The sequence below is a fragment of the Prunus avium genome, chromosome 1, assembly GCF_965620075.1.
Source record: "Prunus avium chromosome 1, drPruAviu1.hap1.1, whole genome shotgun sequence".
In the NCBI taxonomy this organism is placed as follows: Eukaryota; Viridiplantae; Streptophyta; class Magnoliopsida; order Rosales; family Rosaceae; genus Prunus; species Prunus avium.
In genome coordinates this window covers 62,111,061-62,130,831 of record NC_142284.1, presented here as the reverse complement: position 1 = coordinate 62,130,831, position 19,771 = coordinate 62,111,061, and the positions used below count along the sequence as shown (strand labels likewise).

General features: G+C 36.5%; 2 protein-coding genes across 3 annotated transcripts; one reads left to right on the top strand and one right to left on the bottom strand.

The window, feature by feature from the left end:
- Positions 1-2,074: 2,074 nt before the first annotated feature.
- RUS6 (root UVB sensitive protein (Protein of unknown function, DUF647)) lies at positions 2,075-9,593 on the bottom strand. 2 transcript variants are annotated; one of them, XM_021969000.2, is made up of 13 exons: positions 8,708-9,583; positions 8,264-8,362; positions 8,011-8,124; positions 7,697-7,768; positions 7,490-7,600; positions 7,294-7,413; positions 4,646-4,747; positions 4,489-4,561; positions 4,269-4,352; positions 4,052-4,116; positions 3,851-3,952; positions 3,571-3,753; positions 2,075-2,641 (listed from the first exon to the last, which is right to left on the bottom strand). In XM_021969000.2, the coding sequence occupies exons 1-13, from the start codon at positions 9,074-9,076 to the stop codon at positions 2,585-2,587; spliced, it is 1,551 nt and encodes a 516-aa protein (XP_021824692.1). In that variant the 5' UTR covers positions 9,077-9,583; the 3' UTR covers positions 2,075-2,584. The 2 variants fall into 2 exon arrangements, with proteins under 2 accessions (XP_021824692.1, XP_088103185.1); XM_088247059.1 differs by lacking the exon at positions 2,075-2,641 and having other exon boundaries at positions 3,577-3,753; positions 3,916-3,952; positions 8,708-9,593.
- A 2,152-nt stretch (positions 9,594-11,745) lies between these two features.
- On the top strand, positions 11,746-18,695 carry LOC110765750 (ATP-dependent Clp protease). Its single transcript, XM_088246913.1, has 15 exons — positions 11,746-12,504; positions 12,598-12,659; positions 12,820-12,923; positions 13,040-13,123; positions 14,002-14,048; positions 14,163-14,237; positions 14,318-14,389; positions 15,351-15,407; positions 16,013-16,083; positions 16,180-16,279; positions 16,462-16,566; positions 16,858-16,920; positions 17,043-17,165; positions 17,581-17,739; positions 18,354-18,695. Exons 1-15 carry the CDS (start codon positions 11,950-11,952, stop codon positions 18,453-18,455), a joined length of 1,779 nt encoding a protein of 592 aa, XP_088103039.1. The 5' UTR covers positions 11,746-11,949; the 3' UTR covers positions 18,456-18,695.
- Positions 18,696-19,771: the final 1,076 nt, after the last annotated feature.

Below are 19,771 nucleotides of genomic sequence, written 5' to 3'. Positions count from 1 at the left end.
ATTGTGGAACATTAAGGGCTGCTTAGCGGATTAAATTTTATGGGAGTGAACTTCCCATTCCATGTTTAATTCCATGAGATGGGAATGAAAGATATTCATTCCCGTGTTTAGGAACGTTGGGAAATAAAGATTAAGAAAGACCATTTTCTCCCATTTCCATGTTTGGTTTGTGCAGTATTAGGAATGACAAATTGTTAAGTTTTCCAACGATACTCTTAAAAAAACTTGCATTAAATGCTTACCAAACATTGGAATGCAAATTATAACAAGGGTAGAGTAGTCCCAAAAACTTGCATTAAATTTTCCCCAGTGGGAGGAAAAATATCCTAAGTTCAGCCAAGGCTATGAACTTCCCCACTACATGGGAAGTCCATACCCATGAGTCCATAATTGCATTCCCAAGATTGCATTTACTAAACAAGGGAATGCAATTTAAAACCCATCCCAAGCTCATAAAACTTGAACCAAAACGGTCCTTGAAGTTTTCTACGTTAATGATGTATTACATTAGTAATGATATCCAACAATGAAGTTTAATGATCGCAATTGTTCATATTTTAGGTTATCGTTACCAAAAAAAAAAAAATTGAAATTTGAGTTGTTTTGTTATCTAAAATGTATCAGCAACAAAAAAACGTTTGTTAGATAAAACCAAAATTAAAATGTAGATAATCAAATGACTAAACAATTTTGACTTATATCAATTGGCGTTTTCTGTACACTAGGTAAAGGATGTTCTCTAGGAATCATTATTTTCCAAAAGGGATTGAGTATTAATATGGGGTTAGTTATTGTTTTACTTACTGCCAAACTTGTGGGGTTAGTTAACTAAAGAAAAAAATATGAGATTTTCTGTGGGTGGGATCACTGGGATGGGGGTGTGTGGGGGTGTGTGGGGATGTGCTTAGGTTGTCCTGAGTATTAATATTGGGCTATAAAAAAATAAAGTCACCCGGACTATAGCCCAAATTAGCTTGGACATAGGACTGTCCCTAGTTCTACAAAGGAGATGACAAATATCAAATATAAAATTTGAATTTGATAGCTTATGTGGCAATTTGACAAGTAATGGAGTTTTATATTCCACTTGATATGTCAAATTAAAATATTATTTTATTACATATATTTTTTTTTAACATATTGTTTATTGGTTTTACTACAATATATGCATATTAATTGAAAAATAATAATAAAATAATAAATAACATCACAATGTCAAACAACTAAAAATAACAAGAAGAGAGAGAAATGTTATTCCACATAGGATTTAACATTTCGGTTGGAGTGAGTCTCGACTATTTTTTCTACATGCTAAAAGTGCCACATTGAATTTAACATCTCCCTTGAAGATGCTCTTATGTTGGTGAGTTTTGAGTTTAAACCAATGTATGCACTTGTGGAGATGCCATGAAAAAAACTGATTAAACAGAATGCAATTTTACAACTCTTCATTTAAGAGCCCCATGATCTTGTGAGCCATATTTAAAAGCTGGCCGCGCACTGGAAATGCATCTTCAAAACTACATGGAACAAATTCAAGAGAAAAACTAAACACGTATTGCAAATTTGTATAGCAAACACCTCGCAAATTTGCAGGTAAAAAACAAAAGCCACAGAATCTTTTTTTCTTTCTTTTACCTGGCGAGTAAGAGTAAATTTAGAATGCATTTTGAAAAGTTTATTTAGCAGCGAAGAAAGAGGAAGGAACTCATAAATAATAATAGAATGCTATTATTTACAAGACGAGACGATGCTGCTCAAACATACACACATGCAACATGTCAGAGAGAGAGAGAGAGAGAGAGAGGCAGTGGCAGACAGCGATGTGACTCTAGTCAAACAAAGAGGATGCCCTCCTCTTCCTTCCTTTCCTATTCAATTCATTCCCTCATATTAGAACTAGAATTAGAATTAGATTAACGGAATAAAATGCTTCTTCATTACAATTTACATGGCAGAACAAAACACAATTGAATTAAGTAGATGATATGTTTCCTGAGAAGGAAGAGAAGAGGGCACAGAAAAGTCCAGTTTTCACATCATTCTACAACCGCAGAAAGAAAAATAACAGTGATTGTCATTCAATGAAAAAAAGTGGCTATTATTATCAACTCTGCAGTAATGGTCAAACGAAAAATTCATTCACTTATATTTATACAAGTTCTTCTGCACCTACACCATACATATATTGACAAGGCCAAACGTGACAAAAATGAAACAAAGGGAACAAAAAAAAAAACTTATAACTAAGAAAGCAAAACTCAGGGAAAAAAACTCTACAATGTCGGCCTCTGTGCATTAATCCATCATTTATTACCACTCATTTCTACACCTTATAAACTGCACCATGCCATCTTCATTTAAAGTCTTTGTTACACTGAACAAAGCTCGACCTAGATCTGACAGGCGTAATGAGACAAATGGTTCCCATGGTCCCAGTGATATGATATTGTGGTGACAAGCCCTTTTAACCCCTCTTTTGCATCTTCTGTTTGTATGTTTGCAACAAGTATTAAAGCTGTCCATAATTTATATGTTAAAGCCTTTGCAGGGAAATTAAGTACCAGTATATTGTCCAAATTAATCACTTGATAAGACGAGCTCGGCCAGGATTAAGATGTGCTTCTGACATCATCCACCCCTACAGGAAGATAGATTATAACCATGTTAAAATAAAATAAAATAAAAAGAGAAGTACAATCTTTTCAAGTGACTTTCTGATTTAAAAAGATATATATATATATATATATATATATATATATAAAAAATCACCGATATAACATCAATAACAAATGTCATACATATATCCTTACACACATAGAACTAAAATGGAAAAGTGTATGCAGTCCAAACACTTAGGTTGCCTCTGTAATTTTCTACCTAGGTTGGGCATCCACTGTAATATTTTCGAGGAAAAATACCAAATGGTTTTTAAGGTGTTTATTGTAACAAAGAAGAAAACTTAAGCTGGCTGTTTCCAAACGGAAAACCAATATCCTTATATCCTTATCTAATGCAACACCTACAACAGCAATGCAATTGGATACAACTCAAAATATGAATTATAAATCATACCTAAAAACCACTTAAATCTCGGTACAAAACAATTGTTTCAATTAAGCTTATATTGAGCCCAGAAACCACTTAAAATAAAAGCAATAATTATACCTAAAAAATTCTTCAGTCCATTTGGATACAACTCCAAGGTGAAAAACCAGTTATGCAAACAAACAATTGAACCACATCCACTCCATCACTGAATAGATTTCAGGATGCTAAAGTTGACAGTAACATTCTCTTGTCAAATAATATGCAGGTTATATTGTTAAAGTATTAATTTAGACCATAAAGTAAAAAAGGTATCCACCTTATTAATGGTTCTGATTGATTAACTCACAACATAACATGTTTAGACTGTTTGGCAAGACATCATCTTCCTTACTTTTATATATTTCTTCTCATGAGTCGTGACAAAGGTGTAAATCTGTGAGCATTTGTACTATAAGCCTGCCAAACTGGCCAACTGAATGTCACAAATGATTAAAATTACCAATCTTGAACACCAATTACCTGCTCTGCAGCTTTACTCTTGAAAATCCCATATGAAGTTGAGACCATCTTACATGACTCAACAATACACGCCTCCAGATCTTTAGCTGTGGGCTCAAAGTTTAAGTATCCACCTGTCTTCTCCTTCTGAGACAGATGCTGACTGTCAAAAGATAAATGCATGAAATGCAAAAGCACCTGTGCCTGTAATGCAAAGTGATATAACATCTTAAATCCCCTGTATGAAGAAAACACCTTTCAAGACACCAAATAGACCATATAAATAAGCTGAACATCTCACATGAAATGCCGCTTTTAGAATGTCATCTGACTTCGCTTGATCTTTGAACAATGCGTATACTTTACCTTTTTTGGGATTATACGTGACAACATATCTCTCTTTCTGTCATCAAACAAGAAAAGCAAAACTAATGAGATAGATAGATAGATTAGGATAATATTACAAGAATCCAAAATTCAACCCCTCTCCAAGAGGGCCAACCTCAAAGAAAGGCTCTATCGCAAGATAGACATTTGGCTCTTGGAATGCATCTTTAAATCTTGGCCCTGCCACCCAGTACGGAAAATGAAAAAAAAATTAAATAAAAGCAAAACATAACAGAAGGGAAAAAGGAAAAAAATCAAGTTGAACCAAGAAACAAGATGATCACAATTCAGAATTAAAAGGACAAAGAAAACAAGATCTTTGCAAAGCATACCAAGAACAACAGGCCCCTCTTTCAACCAGGGAAATCTGAAAACGTTTTCATTCAAGTTTCCCTCTTGCAATGATGGAACTCGCCCTAGAAGTGGAAAAAAGTGCATAATTACAATATATATCTGAAAAATACACTAAGGCATAGCTGTTACAAATATCCTGGATGAAAAAAAGGATGCATCAAGGGAAAATGGTATCTAGGGTAGAACATTAATGCTAACCGGTTTTAAGAAAGGCATCTACTGTCACACTGAATCTTGCTCGGTTCAAGGTGTGCAATACTACAGATTTAACCTGGAAACAAGTAACTTCATTAAACAAATGCGACATGGAAACATGCAAAACCAAATCAATCTACACTAGTGTACACATTCAGACCTCTTGATAGGAGCTGAGAACATATCCACATGAAAGGAGGCCAAATGTAGTAATCAATGATGGATTTCTTTTTGAGATCATTATGCTCAGTCCAGTTCCCAGCTTCATGGGGCAATAATTCAGACATCAACCTCAAATGATTACATTCATGCATAAAAGTGCATAATGAAATTGACATAGTAATAGAAATTTAGTAATTAAAAACTTGTTCTTCTACAGGAAACAAGAATTTAATAGGCAAAGAAAAAAAGAACTGTTAATAAAGGAAAAAAAAAGAGTACAAAAAAGGCCCTTGTGGTTAAGTGCGCTTGCACTAACTCCTAGTGGGTCTTGGGTTCGAAGGTTGGTACCACATTCTCTACAAAACCCAAAAAAGTACAAAAAAGGGATGACAAGTCGTCCACTTAGGGAAAACCAACTAAAAACACAAAACAAACAAAGCTAAACTAAACACAAAGCTCAAGCCAAATCAAGATGAATCACACTAAGGCGTTAGACCCCAAAACTGATAGCCAAAGACACCTACAAGAGGCAAAAAACCTAATTTTGTCCTCGATAAATTTCACTGGTTTACTACTATTACAAAAGGCTTAAGCTAATGAGTGGGACAACAATTATTTTATATTCTAACACTCTCCTCAAGTTTGAGTCTCTCTTCACCACTACTGCTCAACATGTGGAATTCAATTTATACTTGGAGGTTGCCATTGCAAGGATATGAATTCAAGATCTCCTACTCTAATCCTGTGACAAATTCCATTGATTTAGCACTATTCCCAAAATAAAACTGATCTCCTCATTCTGTATCAGAAATTCGTATGCTGCAATCTAAATAACCTATAACACTGCCTAATGTGAAATCGTAAAAGCTTTCTTCTTCACTCCAACCCCCAAAAATACCTCACTCAACAATGAATAACAGTTTCTTAAAATAACCTACCCCAGACCAAAAGCAAGCAAGAACCTATTCCAAATTTGTGAAGAGAAGGAGCCATGCGAACAGATACACTCAATCGATTCACCTACTGCTTTGCATAACACGCAAAAATGAGGAGATAATGAAAGCACAGGGCATCCTTATTTGAAGCATATCACAATTTACAAGTAATGGTTTTAACATAAGCCATGAACCAAGCAGGAAATTTCAATCGGGACACCAAAATATCTCAGAAGGACCAAAATTGGATTATGAACAGCAGACTCATGAATAAACCAATGGTCTTCTATCACGTCAGAATGGAGTCAAGGCAATACTACTAATAGGAGTCAACAAGTTCAAAAACTCTATGAATTCCCTATCATTTAGATTCCTCGTACTGGTTAGATCCCAAGTCAAGGTTCTACAAGGTGAAAATGATGACAAAGAGGAAATAACTAAACTATAATTCAATGAAGATATATAAATTTAAGGGAAAACAAATTGAAAAGATGAACAGCCAAAGAAAATATCTTCCCAAAAACAAATTTCAAACCCATCCCTGACCACATTTTGACAGAGAAATAGAAATGACCTGAGAGATGTATTTCCAGGGACACCAGAAAGTACCTACTTCCCAATTTGGGAGTCCCACCCAGTATAACAGAAACGTTACTCCTAAGATAGAACACCACAACTATTCAAAAAAATTATTAATTTTATTATGGCTAAAATACATAGAGCCATACGGTATGTTCTGGATATGTAAAGCTTATATTTTCTGGAAAAAAAAGGTTAAATAAGATCTCTCTAGCCCCAATTCAGGTCAAAATAAGACAAGACCTAGGAGTCTGACTTAGGCTCTGGCTTGTTAGTCCCTTTTATTATCTAGAGGATTTATTTAGATTAGAATTTACTTCAAAGTAGGATATAATTTTATTTCTTTGGTATCCTAGACAAGAATAAAATATTGTACTTAATTGTAGAAAGCATATGGTAGTGATGGAAATTGTTGATAAGAGTTGATAATGTGGTAATGTCATTGTAATTTTAGCAAAATAAATTTAGTAATAATGGAGGTAATGGTACTTATAATTTCGTAGCATCAATGACATATATGGTAAAAGTAATCATATAAACTTAAAATAGATTTATTCATTGTACTCTGCACATGTTGGATCCACCATGTACAAAGGTCCAACTGGCATATTTCAAAAGCCTTTACAGGAGACAACACATACATGTACATATTATCCCAAGTTCTACACACTTTAGCATTAGTTATAACAATCAAGTTTTATCTTGGCCAACCTTATATCAATAGGAATGATCATACACAAAAAGACATACCAAAGATAAATAGTCTCAAAAGCCAACAAATTGATGTCAAATGCAGGCACAACCGGACCAAAATAGATATAATTCTAGGTGCACTTCACACACAATTACAGTTAGACTGATTAAATCAGATGGGCTGAAACAATTTCACTTAACGGCCACAAAATCCCTATGGAAAGAACAAAAGGGTTCTAGAATGGCTTCTATGTACTAATTCATGAATGGTTCTAGGAAAGTAGACAATACCAATCAAGCCCTTTAGAATGTTTTATATTTAACACCACCATGTATACCATATCAACTACTAGACCAATGTCCTCATATGGGTCAGTGGTACCATGTTGACATTCCTGTAATGTATAATCATCTTAAGAAAGAAGTTCGACAAGCATACCAAGTCTGCAATATTGCCAACACATTCTCCTTTAGCTGTGACATCCCCAATGTTTTCTCCTTTCGCAAACGCTTTGTAAATTGGTGTTCGAGTTGATGTTGATGTTACAGCAGCAACATTCTATGAGAAACAAACAAGGATCAGAGATTGTAGAACTGACAAGTCATACATTATGTTATAAGAAAAAGGCTCAAACCTTGGCCACATTAGCTGCACAAGCCAAGGGAAGAAAAAGGTGTGGCACAGCTGCAGTTGCCAACTCTACTCCAGCACCCAACTCCATAAGAAGATCACCCGCAAACCGCAACTATAGCACCTCGGCATTAAAGAAAGGTGAGTGAATACTGTAAGTTGGGAAATGTCCAGTACTCTAAAGTTCATCGCAGTTGTAAGTATTTCTTACCTGTTTTAGATCATAATCAAATTTCTTTCCTTGTCGGGCAAAAAGCATTTTCCCAACACGACCAGCACCATCCTAGACATAAATTTAAAAATTTAGATTCATCAAATAATTCTATTACACCATAACATTAGAAGAAAGAACTTTTGAACAAAGCACTAAAGTAAACTCCTACCTAAACACTTCCAAGTATGGTATCACTAACTAAACTCGAAATTACAATTCAAAGAAAAGAACTCCACAGAAAGGAAAAACAAGTAAAGACAAAATTTGTGATCAACAAATGTCAAATCAACAGTGACAAGTGGTATCGCTACCTTGAGAATCCAATTGATAGCAACAGCACCAGGAGCAGCTGTGTTTCTAGAGACTCCAACAGAATTCAAAAGGGTTTGTGTTGTGAAAACACCCATTGCGCCACCAAAGAAGTGCTACAACAAATATGGTTATTGTCAATATGGCATTCAGTTCCACCAAAATGATCAAACTATGGAAATAGTTTCGCACAAGTTTGAGCAGCATTTGCGGTCCGTATGCATAATAAATAGAGCACAGACATTAAGCGTATACCTTGAGAGCTCTCCACGTCATGTAGGGGACATAGGAAGGGATTACACTATCAGGGAATCCTTCCGGGACAACATATGACCTTACAAATGACATCAACCCCTGCATCAAAAATTCAACACCCGAACCTCTCAGAAGAGTCACTAATCATCACTCAGAGAAAAAGTGATCAAATTTCTCAAACTCTTCATGTATTTCAACGTCAGTGAGCGCCAGCAATGGCTCTGATGCATAAATGGCAAAATGCCAATGCTTATTGAGCAACTTAGCAAACAGTACCACTTGTTCAGTCTCAATTCTTAAATTTCAAAAATTGAGTTGACAGATTATATGAAATTCAGCATGGAAAAAATAGAAGAATTGAAAAGAAAAATGCAGCAGAAAGCAGCCAAATTAAAGAAAAAAAGAAAGAGGGAGAGAGAGAGAGTAATAGTTAAAAGTACTGACGTCGAGAGGAGGTTGGGGGCTGTGCAAGCCAAGGGCACGAAGGGAGCCCTTCTTGAAGGTACCAGGGGAGGAATCGGGCTCGGCCACGTAGTTCCATCGGCGGCCGTCGATCTCCTCGCAGCAAATCAATCTGAAGCTGGAGCTTACGAAGTCTTGATCGTGTTGGAGCAGGCCAAGCTGGTTCCGGGGGGTTTGAGTTTGGGTGTCTAAAGGCAGCAGATTAGGCTCGGAGGAGGCGAGGCTGGCACTGATACGCAGCGTTTCACGCACGAGAAGGCGCGCATCCTGTGCGCTAGTAGCGGTGGTGGTGAGGGTTTGAATGGAAGATGATGACTGGTTGAGTTTCAGAGGAGAAGGAGGAGGCGGCATTTCGCAGGAAGAAAATGAAATGCAAATGTCTTGTTTGTTTGATGAAGGGCAAGGCAGGCAGGCAGGCAATGAGGAGATGAATTGGTATGGAAAATGAATCGGTTGGGTTTTCTTTCAGGTTGTATACTCTTTGTTTTTCCTTTGTGATTTATCAGATTCATAGGGAGTGTAGAAGCTTTGGAAATAACGAAGGCATTGCTGGCATTTTCTTTTGGATTGTGAAATTTCCAAGCTAACAAGAATAAATGAAGAAGCGACGATGAAAATGAAAAAAAATAAATGGCACGGAGGAGGAATAAGTAGGTGGCCGAACAACGCTTAACTAGAAAAATCTCTCATCCAACTTCGACAATTTGACATGTCATCATTTATTGCACCTCAACGGAGCAACTGATGATGACAAGAGAAAAGAAGAAATGAGAATTCCAACCCAAAAAATAAAATAAGATATGAGAATATTTGAATACTGATGATTTTTTTTTAATGAATTTTGAAAGCAACACAAATACACAAATACACAAATACACAAATAGACAAATAGAAGTTTGAAGCAACCAGCTCCTTCCAATCCAAACTACACATTTAGAGGTGGGGCTGGGGAAGGGGTGGCTAGGCGCATAGGAATGGGTCGGGAAGGAGAGATAAAGTTTTAGGATTTTAAAAAAAAAAAATTCAAATAATGATTTTCTTGACGATTTAGGTAAGAACATATCTATCAAACTCTCTATCCTTTCATCCCTAGCTACTTTGGCTAAAAATAAGGAAAATCCTCCTTCCATTAGACTCCCTACTTGGCTCTCTATTTTGGAGAATCAACTTTTGGCTCTCTACATCTAGCAAGGAGGAGAGAGAATTTGGCTAGGAGGAGAGAGATAAAGACATTTGGGAGGTTGGTGGGATTGGATTTTTACTTTTCTTTTTAATATATTTGATTTGCAAGAGAAAGAGGGAGAAAGAGAAAGATAAAATAATAATAAAATATTTCAAATTAGCTAAAATAGAGAAGATTGCTGAAGGAAACACCTTTTAAAATGGTTTGCTATAATAACTTCCTAGCTATTTTAGCTAGAATTTTGCTAAAATTTGGAGACTCTCCTAAAGATGCTTTAACATAATGGGTAAATTGTAGGGGTGGGCACGGTACGGGATGACACGGGATGGAGGTCATCCCGTGTCAATCCTGAATAGGAGAATCGGGACGGTATGACACGGGATGGGGGATTTTCAAAATACGTTCAAACCATATCGGCCCCAACCAGGACTAGTATGGTTCGGTATCAAAACTGATACCGTTCACCTTAGGCTAAAATTTGAATTTTTTTTTCTTCAGTTTTTGCAGCTGCCAAATAACTTCAGTTTGGATCTCCTCCTGGAGTATCACAGCCTCCTGGAGTAACGAGAGGCACCACCCTGTGGAAATTGCTTCTTCTACGATGGATCTCCTCCTGGAGTATCACAGCCTCAATTTTATTGCCAAGCCTCCTAGCAACAGGCGTCAAGTCAGATGGCATAAACCTCTCCCTGGTACAGTCAAAATCAATGTTGATGGGGCCTTCAATTCCGCCATCGGATCATACTTTTGTGCTCTCCGTGTGGTTTTCAATTTCATAACGCGTTCGAATCATAAAGCGTCTGTATTCTTCAGAACCACCACGCCGAACCACTTTGAGAAAGGAGAGTGGTTCAGTGGTGGGCATTGTAATAGATCGGTGCCATTCAAAGAAGGTGAGGTTGATTTAAAAGATGTAGATAATGTAATGCGTAACATTGAGTTGGAAGAATTTGAGATGGCTGCCGCCAAAGGATCCAAAGAGGGGGTGAATTTGAAGCTACTGGACACAACCCATCTCTACTAATAAAGTAGCACACTGAAATTTTGGAAATAATATTTAATATTAATTAGTTACTGTATGGTACGGTATGGCACCAAACGAGATCACAAATCTGATACCGGTGTCGTGCCAAACAGTAACGGGATGACACGGTTTCATCCCGTTTAAGCATCAACACCAAACGGTTTGGCACGAGTTTGACACGGAATGACACGGTTTCGGGACGGTATCGGTATTCCGATTTTGATGCCCACCCCTAGTAAATTGTAGGTTTTCTGGAGATTTGAGTATGTACTTGTAAATGTCCCCAAAAGGTAGGTATTCATTGGAAAATAACCCTATAATTTGGGGGGTCTTTTGTAATTTATCCTTCCAACACATTAACATTAAAAAATAATGGGCTAATGACAAAACACCCCTAAATGTGTAGGGTCATTCTCAATATGGCCCTCGGGTTCCAATTTCATCAATTTACACCCTATAGTTTTCAAATCTAACCAATTTAAGCCATCCATTAAGTTGATTGTTTGGTCAAACATTAATTAATGACGTGTTCACTGTGAGACCCACCATTTTAAAATTTATCAAACAGTTTTGACACTGCTTTTAAATTAACAGCACTTTAAAAATATTGTTTACCAAACATGAAGTTGCTTTACTTTACATCTAATTATTTTCAAAGTAAAACAGAAGCAACTTTTTTTAAAAGTGAGAGCAATCCCTCCTAAACCCCAATGGAAGAATATATATATATATATATATATTACAAAAAAGATGAAAATAAAATAACCAATTTACCCTCAAATTTAATTGCATGGAATGGAAGATTGGCAAATTATTCTAATAAAAAAAGGAGAAGGATTAAAACTCCAGTTGCCTACTGTTGGAGGGAAGGAAAAAGGAGAAGGATTAAAACTCCTGTTGGCTACTGTTGGAGGGAAGGGGCTACATTTCTCCTCACTCTCCAATGACTGCTTTTCCGTTCCAAATTGTAATCAAATAACCAAAAATCTGCTACACCGAAAACACCAAAACCAAGACATGTTTCAATCTCTTCGATATAGATTTAGCAGCAGCAGCAGCAGATCCTCCCTCATCCGAATAATCACCGCCACCGCATCAGTCTCTGCCACAAACCCCACGCACACTCTCTCCTCAGTCCTCCCAAACCACCACCACCAGCGCCACAAGTGGGAGGGCCCAATTGGAGGAGGACGAGGGAGTGGAGGAGAGTACGACCACATTAGGGCTGACGTAAATTGTCCCCGATGCTCCAAACAAATGGCGGTGCTCTTCTCCACCCGACCACTCTCCATTACCGGCCGAGAGACGGGGCTTTACCAGGCCCTCAATCTTTGCCCCAATTGCAAGACCGCCTTCTATTTCAGGCCCTTGAAACTCGTCCCTCTGCATGGCACTTTCATCGAGATTGGTAGGCTTAAGCCTAAGGATGACACCCGCGCCAATTCCTTTCATGCAAAACCGGAGCCCTCCTGCGCTGTTGATTCGTCTCCGGCAGCCACGGACTTGCCCACCCCGAAGGAAATTTATAAGGCGCTTGATGACTTTGTTGTCGGCCAGGAAAGAGCCAAAAAGGTTTTGGGTTTTTGAATTTTATTGGATTTCATTGTTTGAGCAAATCAAATGTTGTGCAAAATTAAATGAATGATTTCATATGTGCGTGTGCAGGTGCTTTCCGTTGCAGTTTACAACCACTACAAAAGGATACATCACGCTTCCCTGCAGACTGGGTTAGTCCAAAACGTGTTGGTCCTTCCTTGCTGAGAAAGTTTCTGTGTTTGAGATGTTTACAGCAAATGAATATACGGTTTTAGATACTTTTATTGTTTAAATTGATGTGTCTTTTATGCCTTTTATTAATTGACTGTTGGATTGCGAACTGAATATCAGGTCTGGTGCAGAATCAGCTGATTATAAACTTCAAGGTGTACTTGATAGTGATTCTGTGGAACTGGAGAAGAGCAATGTATTATTGATGGGTCCCACTGGTTCAGGTAGGATGAACATTCTTATTTATGTGTGCTTTGTGGCGTTTTTTATTCGTGGGAACCTCCTGCAGCTTAAAAATATTGTTGTACTCATTATGATTTTTTGCATTGACCAAGGATAGGGAAGACGTTACTTGCAAAAACACTAGCTCGTGTTGTGAATGTGCCATTTGCCATTGCTGATGGTACAACATTAACACAGGCAAGTGTGTTGCTCTGTCTTGTTCCACGCATGATGTTCTTGATGTCATGGCTATGATCCCTACAGCTATTGTTTCAAATGTCATTGTGTGGAAAACATTCTTGTAATGCTTTTGGGAATCTTGTATCGTCGTCAATTGACTGTGTAAAATCAGATTACTTCATTTGAATCCTAATTTGTTGCACATGAACCCATGCAAGAGGATAATTTTTCACCCTTTATCGAAGTTTATGGTTTTATAAGTATGCAATGATGTGTGAAAATGTTCTTGTGCATATTGGAAATATCATTTCATTGTGAAAATGTTCCTGTGTAAAATCAGATTACTTCATTTGAATCTCAATTTGTTGCACATGAACCCATGCAAGAGGATAATTTTCACCCTTTATCGAAGTTTATGGTTTCCTAAGTATGCAATGATGATGATGTGTGAAAATGTTCTTGTGCATATTGGAAATATCATTTCATTGTCATTCAGAGAAAAGTCGGTAGAAGTATCCTCTTGTGGGATTGATCATTGATATTATATGATTTGAGGTTTCCTTTCTAATTTTTTTTTCAATTGTAACATCTAAAAAGACATTCAAGTTAACAAGGAGGGAAAAGAAAATAAGGAAAGAAGACAGAGATGGTGTTAGTATTAAGACAGGAGAAAAAAAATTGAATTGTAGGGAGTCTTTACATAACAATGGTTTCATGCAAGAAACAGCAAAATCTCTGCCGTTCTGTTTGTCATGAATTTGATGTCCTGAATTTTCCATATCATACTGATGTAGATGTGATAATGTCGATCAATTTGGTTAATGAGAGATGGTTTCTGTTGCTTGGAAGGATTCACTGATAGTTCCACTACTCTCTCTCTCTCTCTGACTATGCAGGCAGGTTATGTCGGAGAAGATGTGGAATCAATATTGTATAGACTGCTTATGGTATGGTTTATGTTATGTCATGTGTTTCTTGTACAAGCACTGGACTTTGTGTTTTTTTTTGTGATATTAAGCACATCTTACATAATTACATTCTGATTGTTGCATTGTGTTTAGGAAGCTGACTTTGATGTGGAAGCAGCTCAGAAAGGGATTGTCTACATTGATGAAGTTGATAAGATAACGAAGAAGGTGTGATATAGATATACGTTTTGAAAAACAACTTATTGTGTCCCTCCTTTATATTAACAACAAAGATGCTATTTTTTTAGGCAGAGAGCTTAAGCAGAGATGTATCTGGGGAGGGTGTTCAACAGGCATTGCTGAAAATGTTGGAAGGAACTGTAAGGAAACCAACTTTTTCATAGGACACAAGTAAAAGAACTTTAAGTTAGTCTGTCAATATGATCCCTGTTCTGCTAATTTTTGTATATCATTATGAAGAACTCTAACAAGAAGGATTCCTAGTTTAATGCAAGTTATCCTGTTCAGATTGAAGACATTTATTTCTAATCGTTTTGTGCCGTCAATTTCTTTAGGATAAATCTTTCATCTTTTACATCAATTTTCGTTTCAGTCTATCTCTGGAGGTCTTGAATTTGGTTGGGCAGTGGTTGATGAAAATCAAATCCTGTCAACCTTCTTAATGTGAGTGTAGTAGCAATAACTGACATAAATCCAGCAATTAATATTTTTTTTCTTTTTTAATAGATCTATATTAAAACCATTTTTCGTAGAACACCATTGAAGCATTCCTGCATGCAATTTTTCCTGGTGAATTTCTAGCTTCTCAAATGGTAAAATATTGTACTAGTAGTATATAAACTAATACTTGTGATATCCTTTTTTCTTTTCTGTAATTTGAAGCATCCCACTTTATACTCTACGATATTTTCTAAATTTTTTAATAATACCATCTTGTGAAAAATAAGAATTTAACTTGCTTTATTTGTTTTTCAGTTTCCATGTAGTTCTACTGCCAACCTTTTCCTGCAATGAACTTGGGCATCTGCCATGTAATAGACCTTTATCCAAAATAATTTAATGCGGATGGCTTTAACTATAATGAAACCACATCCATTGATTTGATGTCCTAGCATTGGAACATGTTTTTGTTACATACTATATGGTTTAAGTAAAAGTTATTTGGAAATTAAAATACTGCCTTCAGCGACATATGTGACCCTTCGATAGTGATTGACATCTTAAAAATGATCAAGAGGTATCAGTTCTGATGCTTTCAAATGTTCCTCAAATTCTCATTTAGTTATATAAGAGTAAATTTCCTTTACTTTGACCCATCAGGTAGTTAACATTCCTGATAAAGGAGCTCGGAAGCATCCTCGTGGTGATAGTATTCAGGTATTTTAGGCTTAAAACTACCCTTTTCATTTCTTCCTCCTTGTCATTTTGTATGCTTTTCTTTGATGCTATTAGATTTGTAGGCAAAAGATGCCCTCAGGTTCGTAATATTTCCTGAGACATTAGGTCTCATGTCAGGCTTTTCCAGCAGTGCAAAGCACAAATATTGCTTGTATGGGGTGGGTTCATAAGCTGTGAAAGTACAGAACTTTTATTCATGGTCCTATTATGAAATTAAAATCACATGAACAAGCTGGCTCTCTAGTCATATTATATCTAGTTCACTAGATATACCAAGTATGCGAGAAAGTGGAAAATGATTTCATTTGACTGGTGTCCAACTTTTCTCTCCCCCAACATTTTTTTGCTTAAGGAGTGTCTTTGGCCGAGGTTTCCAAGGCTTTTGAGAGAACTGAAACGCTTCTAATATTTGTAGTTTAAAAAAATGGACTGTGAATGTGGAATAGCTAATTACATTTCAGCAGGCATTGTTCAGTTTTGATAATACAATTTGTGCTCGAAGTCTGACTTTAGAAGTACTTTGTTTGAAAAATGTCAACATTAGTTTCTGGTGCATCTAATTACTTTGTTGTGATTCTTTGCAGATGGATACAAGAAATATCCTTTTCATATGTGGTGGGGCATTTGTTGGTTTGGAGAAAGCCATTTCAGAAAGGTAATGCACTCTCCCAGGGATTTATAATAGAATTATTTGCATGAATGTTTCTACTTTGAAGGTAGTTTGAAAGGTTTAGGCGTCTTCTTTTTCCAGGCTCCAAGATTCTTCCATTGGCTTCGGAGCACCAGTTCGTGCAAACATGAGGACTAGTGAATTGACTGATGCCATCTCGGCATCAGCATTGTTGGAATCTGTGAGAATAAAAACTCAATGTATTCAAAGATATTGTATATTCCGTCATTGTTCTTGTCTTTTCCTTTTATCAATTTTTTGACTTGAGGCTTCCTTAACTTCTTCTTCTTTTTCTATGACACAAAAACCCTAATTCTTTTGAATAATGAGTCCTTAAACTTAAATTCTCTAATGGACTTGAAGGTGGAGACTGGTGATCTTATTGCGTATGGCCTGATACCTGAATTTGTTGGACGCTTTCCCATTTTAGTTAGTTTGTCATCTTTAAATGAGGACCAACTTGTTCAGGTGTGCTCTATCTCTTCCATGGTTATATCCCGAATCTTTTCTTGTTGTTTTTATGGTTATTATTTGGTGGGACTGTATAACATTTTAGGTATGCTCAATCTCTAGGATATTGTGCATCACTTCTTAAGCATAATATTAGAAGTTACTCACTTTTTTTCCCTGTTAATGCTTATTCATTTCATATTCTTGATATTACAATCAAATTTCCTGGTTGTCTAGACTCTTTTGTGGTTTTTTTTCCCCTTATTGATAAGATATTGAAAGATCCCTATGTTTTATCTTTTAAATTAGGTCCTCACAGAACCTAAAAATGCTCTTGGTAAACAGTACAAGAAGATGTTTAACATGAACAATGTAAGATTTTGATCCATTGCATTTTGTAGTCAATACCGTCTTTCTTTCCATACCTTTCATAATTGCATTTTTTGCAGGGTATGTATTTATGATGTAATTTCTTATTTTTTATGGCATTGCAGGTCAAATTACATTTTACTGATAATGCGTTGAGATTGATTGCAAAAAAGGCAATGGCAAAGAACACTGGTGCTCGAGGTTTGAGAGCCATATTGGAAAACATTCTTACGGACGCAATGTTTGAGGTATATGCGGACCGTCGCATCTGTCCTAGTCCTTATGTTGCTAATACAATTAAATGTACTCCTCTATATGTTGGATGTCTCAGGATGTTTCATTTTCACTGGGACATACTGGGTAGGGACATTGTATACTTTAACCATAGATGGAAGCAGCTGATCTCTGTATTCCTTGCATAGTAGTGAAATTAGTAATTCTAGTTGCTGCTCCAAGTTTTGGTTATGAAACAATGGTAGTGTCGCTCTTCTATGCTATGCAAGGCGATAACTTGCTTAATGTCTGGCCATTCCACGAACTTGATGACTTTTACTTGCAGAAGAAAAAAGAAAAAGAAAACTGAAAGTGTATATAATTTTGGTATTTACCCTGGGTATTTCTGTATTTGGGTCTATGACACTAGATCATTATGATTGTGCACAGGTTCCAAACATCAAACCAGAAACCAATAGGGTGTGTGCAGTTTTGGTTGATGAAGAAGCTGTTGGGTCAGTGGACGCTCCAGGACTTGGAGCAAAAATTCTTAGTGGGGATGGTGCATTGGAGCAATTTCTTCATGAAACAAAGTCAGGAGAGCACATGGTATGGTTTTCTGAAGCCCCCCATGCTCAATAAACCTTCTTATTTTCTTTTGTTCTTTTCCTTTTGCTTCATTTTTTATTTGATGTTTGATAAACAATAAGACATGTGTGAGATAATGTTAATAATAATAATATATCTAAAAAATACCCATGTTCTCCATGACTGCCCATGATGGAGCACTGCCATGGTCATCCAAAGCTAAGGGGGGGGAAAAAGAGAATTAAATTTTAGTGTGAAGACACTTTAACAATATTAGTGAGCTGAGTAAAATGATTTGTTGGTTTTATTATTGATAAATGTTTCTGAAAAGTTGGGGTTGGGGAAACGTTTATGTGATGTGATCATTTTGGGGTGACAATAGTATTATATTGCACTATTGCCATTGGCACTCCAAATTTTAACTTTCTGCAGGAGATATGAGTGCAGGGTTGTACGATAAACATTTTGGAGGAGCTAAATTAGAAGTGCTAATAGTTTGACCCTTATTATTTGTAGTGATAATGAGTTTGTTTGTTGTGCATATTAGTTGCAGAACCCGTAATTCTGTTTCTTGATAATGAATCTATATTAGTATTCTGACAACTGCTGACTGATAATTTTTGTGTTACTTGCAGGGAAAGGGTGAGGTGGATGGAGGAGGTGAGTGTTTGCAACATGTCTTAAAGCTTCAATCAAGAGCCATGGTGGTGGGGGCTTGTAGCTGTGCTAGCGGTTGAGTTGAGACATTATCCCTATGGCAGCTACTGGCTATATCTAGTTTTGTTTTGGGCTCCCTTGTATATAGATGAAGAGAAATTATCCTTTGCTGGAAAACAACAAAAGTCCAAAAGCCATGAGTTTGTGATATCTTGGTTGTGTGGTGTATGAATCATTTGCTTATATTATATGTTGATAATAATGATAGGGTAGAACATATTTTCAGGGACTGATACTAAAAGTATTGGTATTTAAGTTCACTACTGGCACAAATTGGGAATAAGCCTTTGCAATGGTTAAATTAAAACAAATTGGGAACAAGAAAGATCACCAACGGAAAAGTTTTCATTCTCAGCTGGCAATTATTATAAGAACATCTCGAGGAATACAATGTTAAGCAAATATTGCCCCACCCAATTAAGGTCAATGACTTATAAGTTGTAAGCAATACTTGAATCCTAGGCCAAGCCCTAAGCGGCCTTCCGAATTTGATTTCTGTTTTGGAGAAAAAAGAAAGATAAATGGATAAAGAGAGGAAAAGGTGGTGATGATACAAGAAAATAGGGGTGGGTACGGTCTGGATTGGATCGGTTTTATTTCAAAATCACGTTCGAACAAATTATAATATAATGAATTGGTTCAGTTCGATTTTGATAAAAATTACGGAGGAAATTGAACCAAACTAGACCAATTTAAAACGGTTTGGACTTGAGCCTTTTTTTCTTCTTTTGCATTTTTTTTAACTTTGTTCAACTAATTAAAGCGATTCCACCGTTCAGCCCGTGCCAGGGCAAGGGGGGGCCTAGGCCCCAAAAAGTGTTTTCAGGGGGCAAATGCAGCCAGGGTAGTTGGTGGGCTCCACAAGCCTGGGCTGTTGCCGGAGTTTGCTGATGTCAGCAATGAAATTTTTTTATAAAAAATCGAAAAAAAAATCTATAAAAATACTAAAAATTTCAGAATTTATAAAATAAAAAAAAACTTAGTCATATTTTTTATTTCCCACACCAAAACTCTATTCAAATTCCTCTCCTTCATATCTCGTGTGAATAGTGGTTGCCATGGCAATGGGTGGAAACATCACAAGCCTTTTTGCAAGGGCTGTCGCTATTCACATGAATAGTAACAACCCTTGCCTTGCCCTTACCCTTTGTCATGGGAAATGGGTGGAAGTGCTCTTATAACAAAATAAAATTCATAATATGCTACATATTTTTTCTTTTTGTAACATATAAAACCATCCTAAAATTCAACATGCTACAAAGCTTAAAAGTTCAATAAACTAATATAGTCACAATTCAAATATTAATAGCTTAAAAGTTCAATTAAACTTCAAATT

Coding starts and splice junctions, on each gene's coding strand:
- RUS6 (XM_021969000.2), bottom strand. CDS start 9,076: ATGCCGCCTCCTCCTTCTCCTCTGAAACTCAACCAGTCATCATCTTCC. Junction 8,125..8,263: donor TGACGTGGAGAGCTCTCAAG/GTATACGCTTAA, acceptor TATTTGTTGTAG/CACTTCTTTGGTGGCGCAAT. Junction 3,953..4,051: donor CGATAGAGCCTTTCTTTGAG/GTTGGCCCTCTT, acceptor GTTTGATGACAG/AAAGAGAGATATGTTGTCAC.
- LOC110765750 (XM_088246913.1), top strand. CDS start 11,950: ATGTTTCAATCTCTTCGATATAGATTTAGCAGCAGCAGCAGCAGATCC. Junction 14,390..15,350: donor TGAAAATGTTGGAAGGAACT/GTAAGGAAACCA, acceptor TTGACCCATCAG/GTAGTTAACATTCCTGATAA. Junction 16,084..16,179: donor GAGAAAGCCATTTCAGAAAG/GTAATGCACTCT, acceptor TTCTTTTTCCAG/GCTCCAAGATTCTTCCATTG.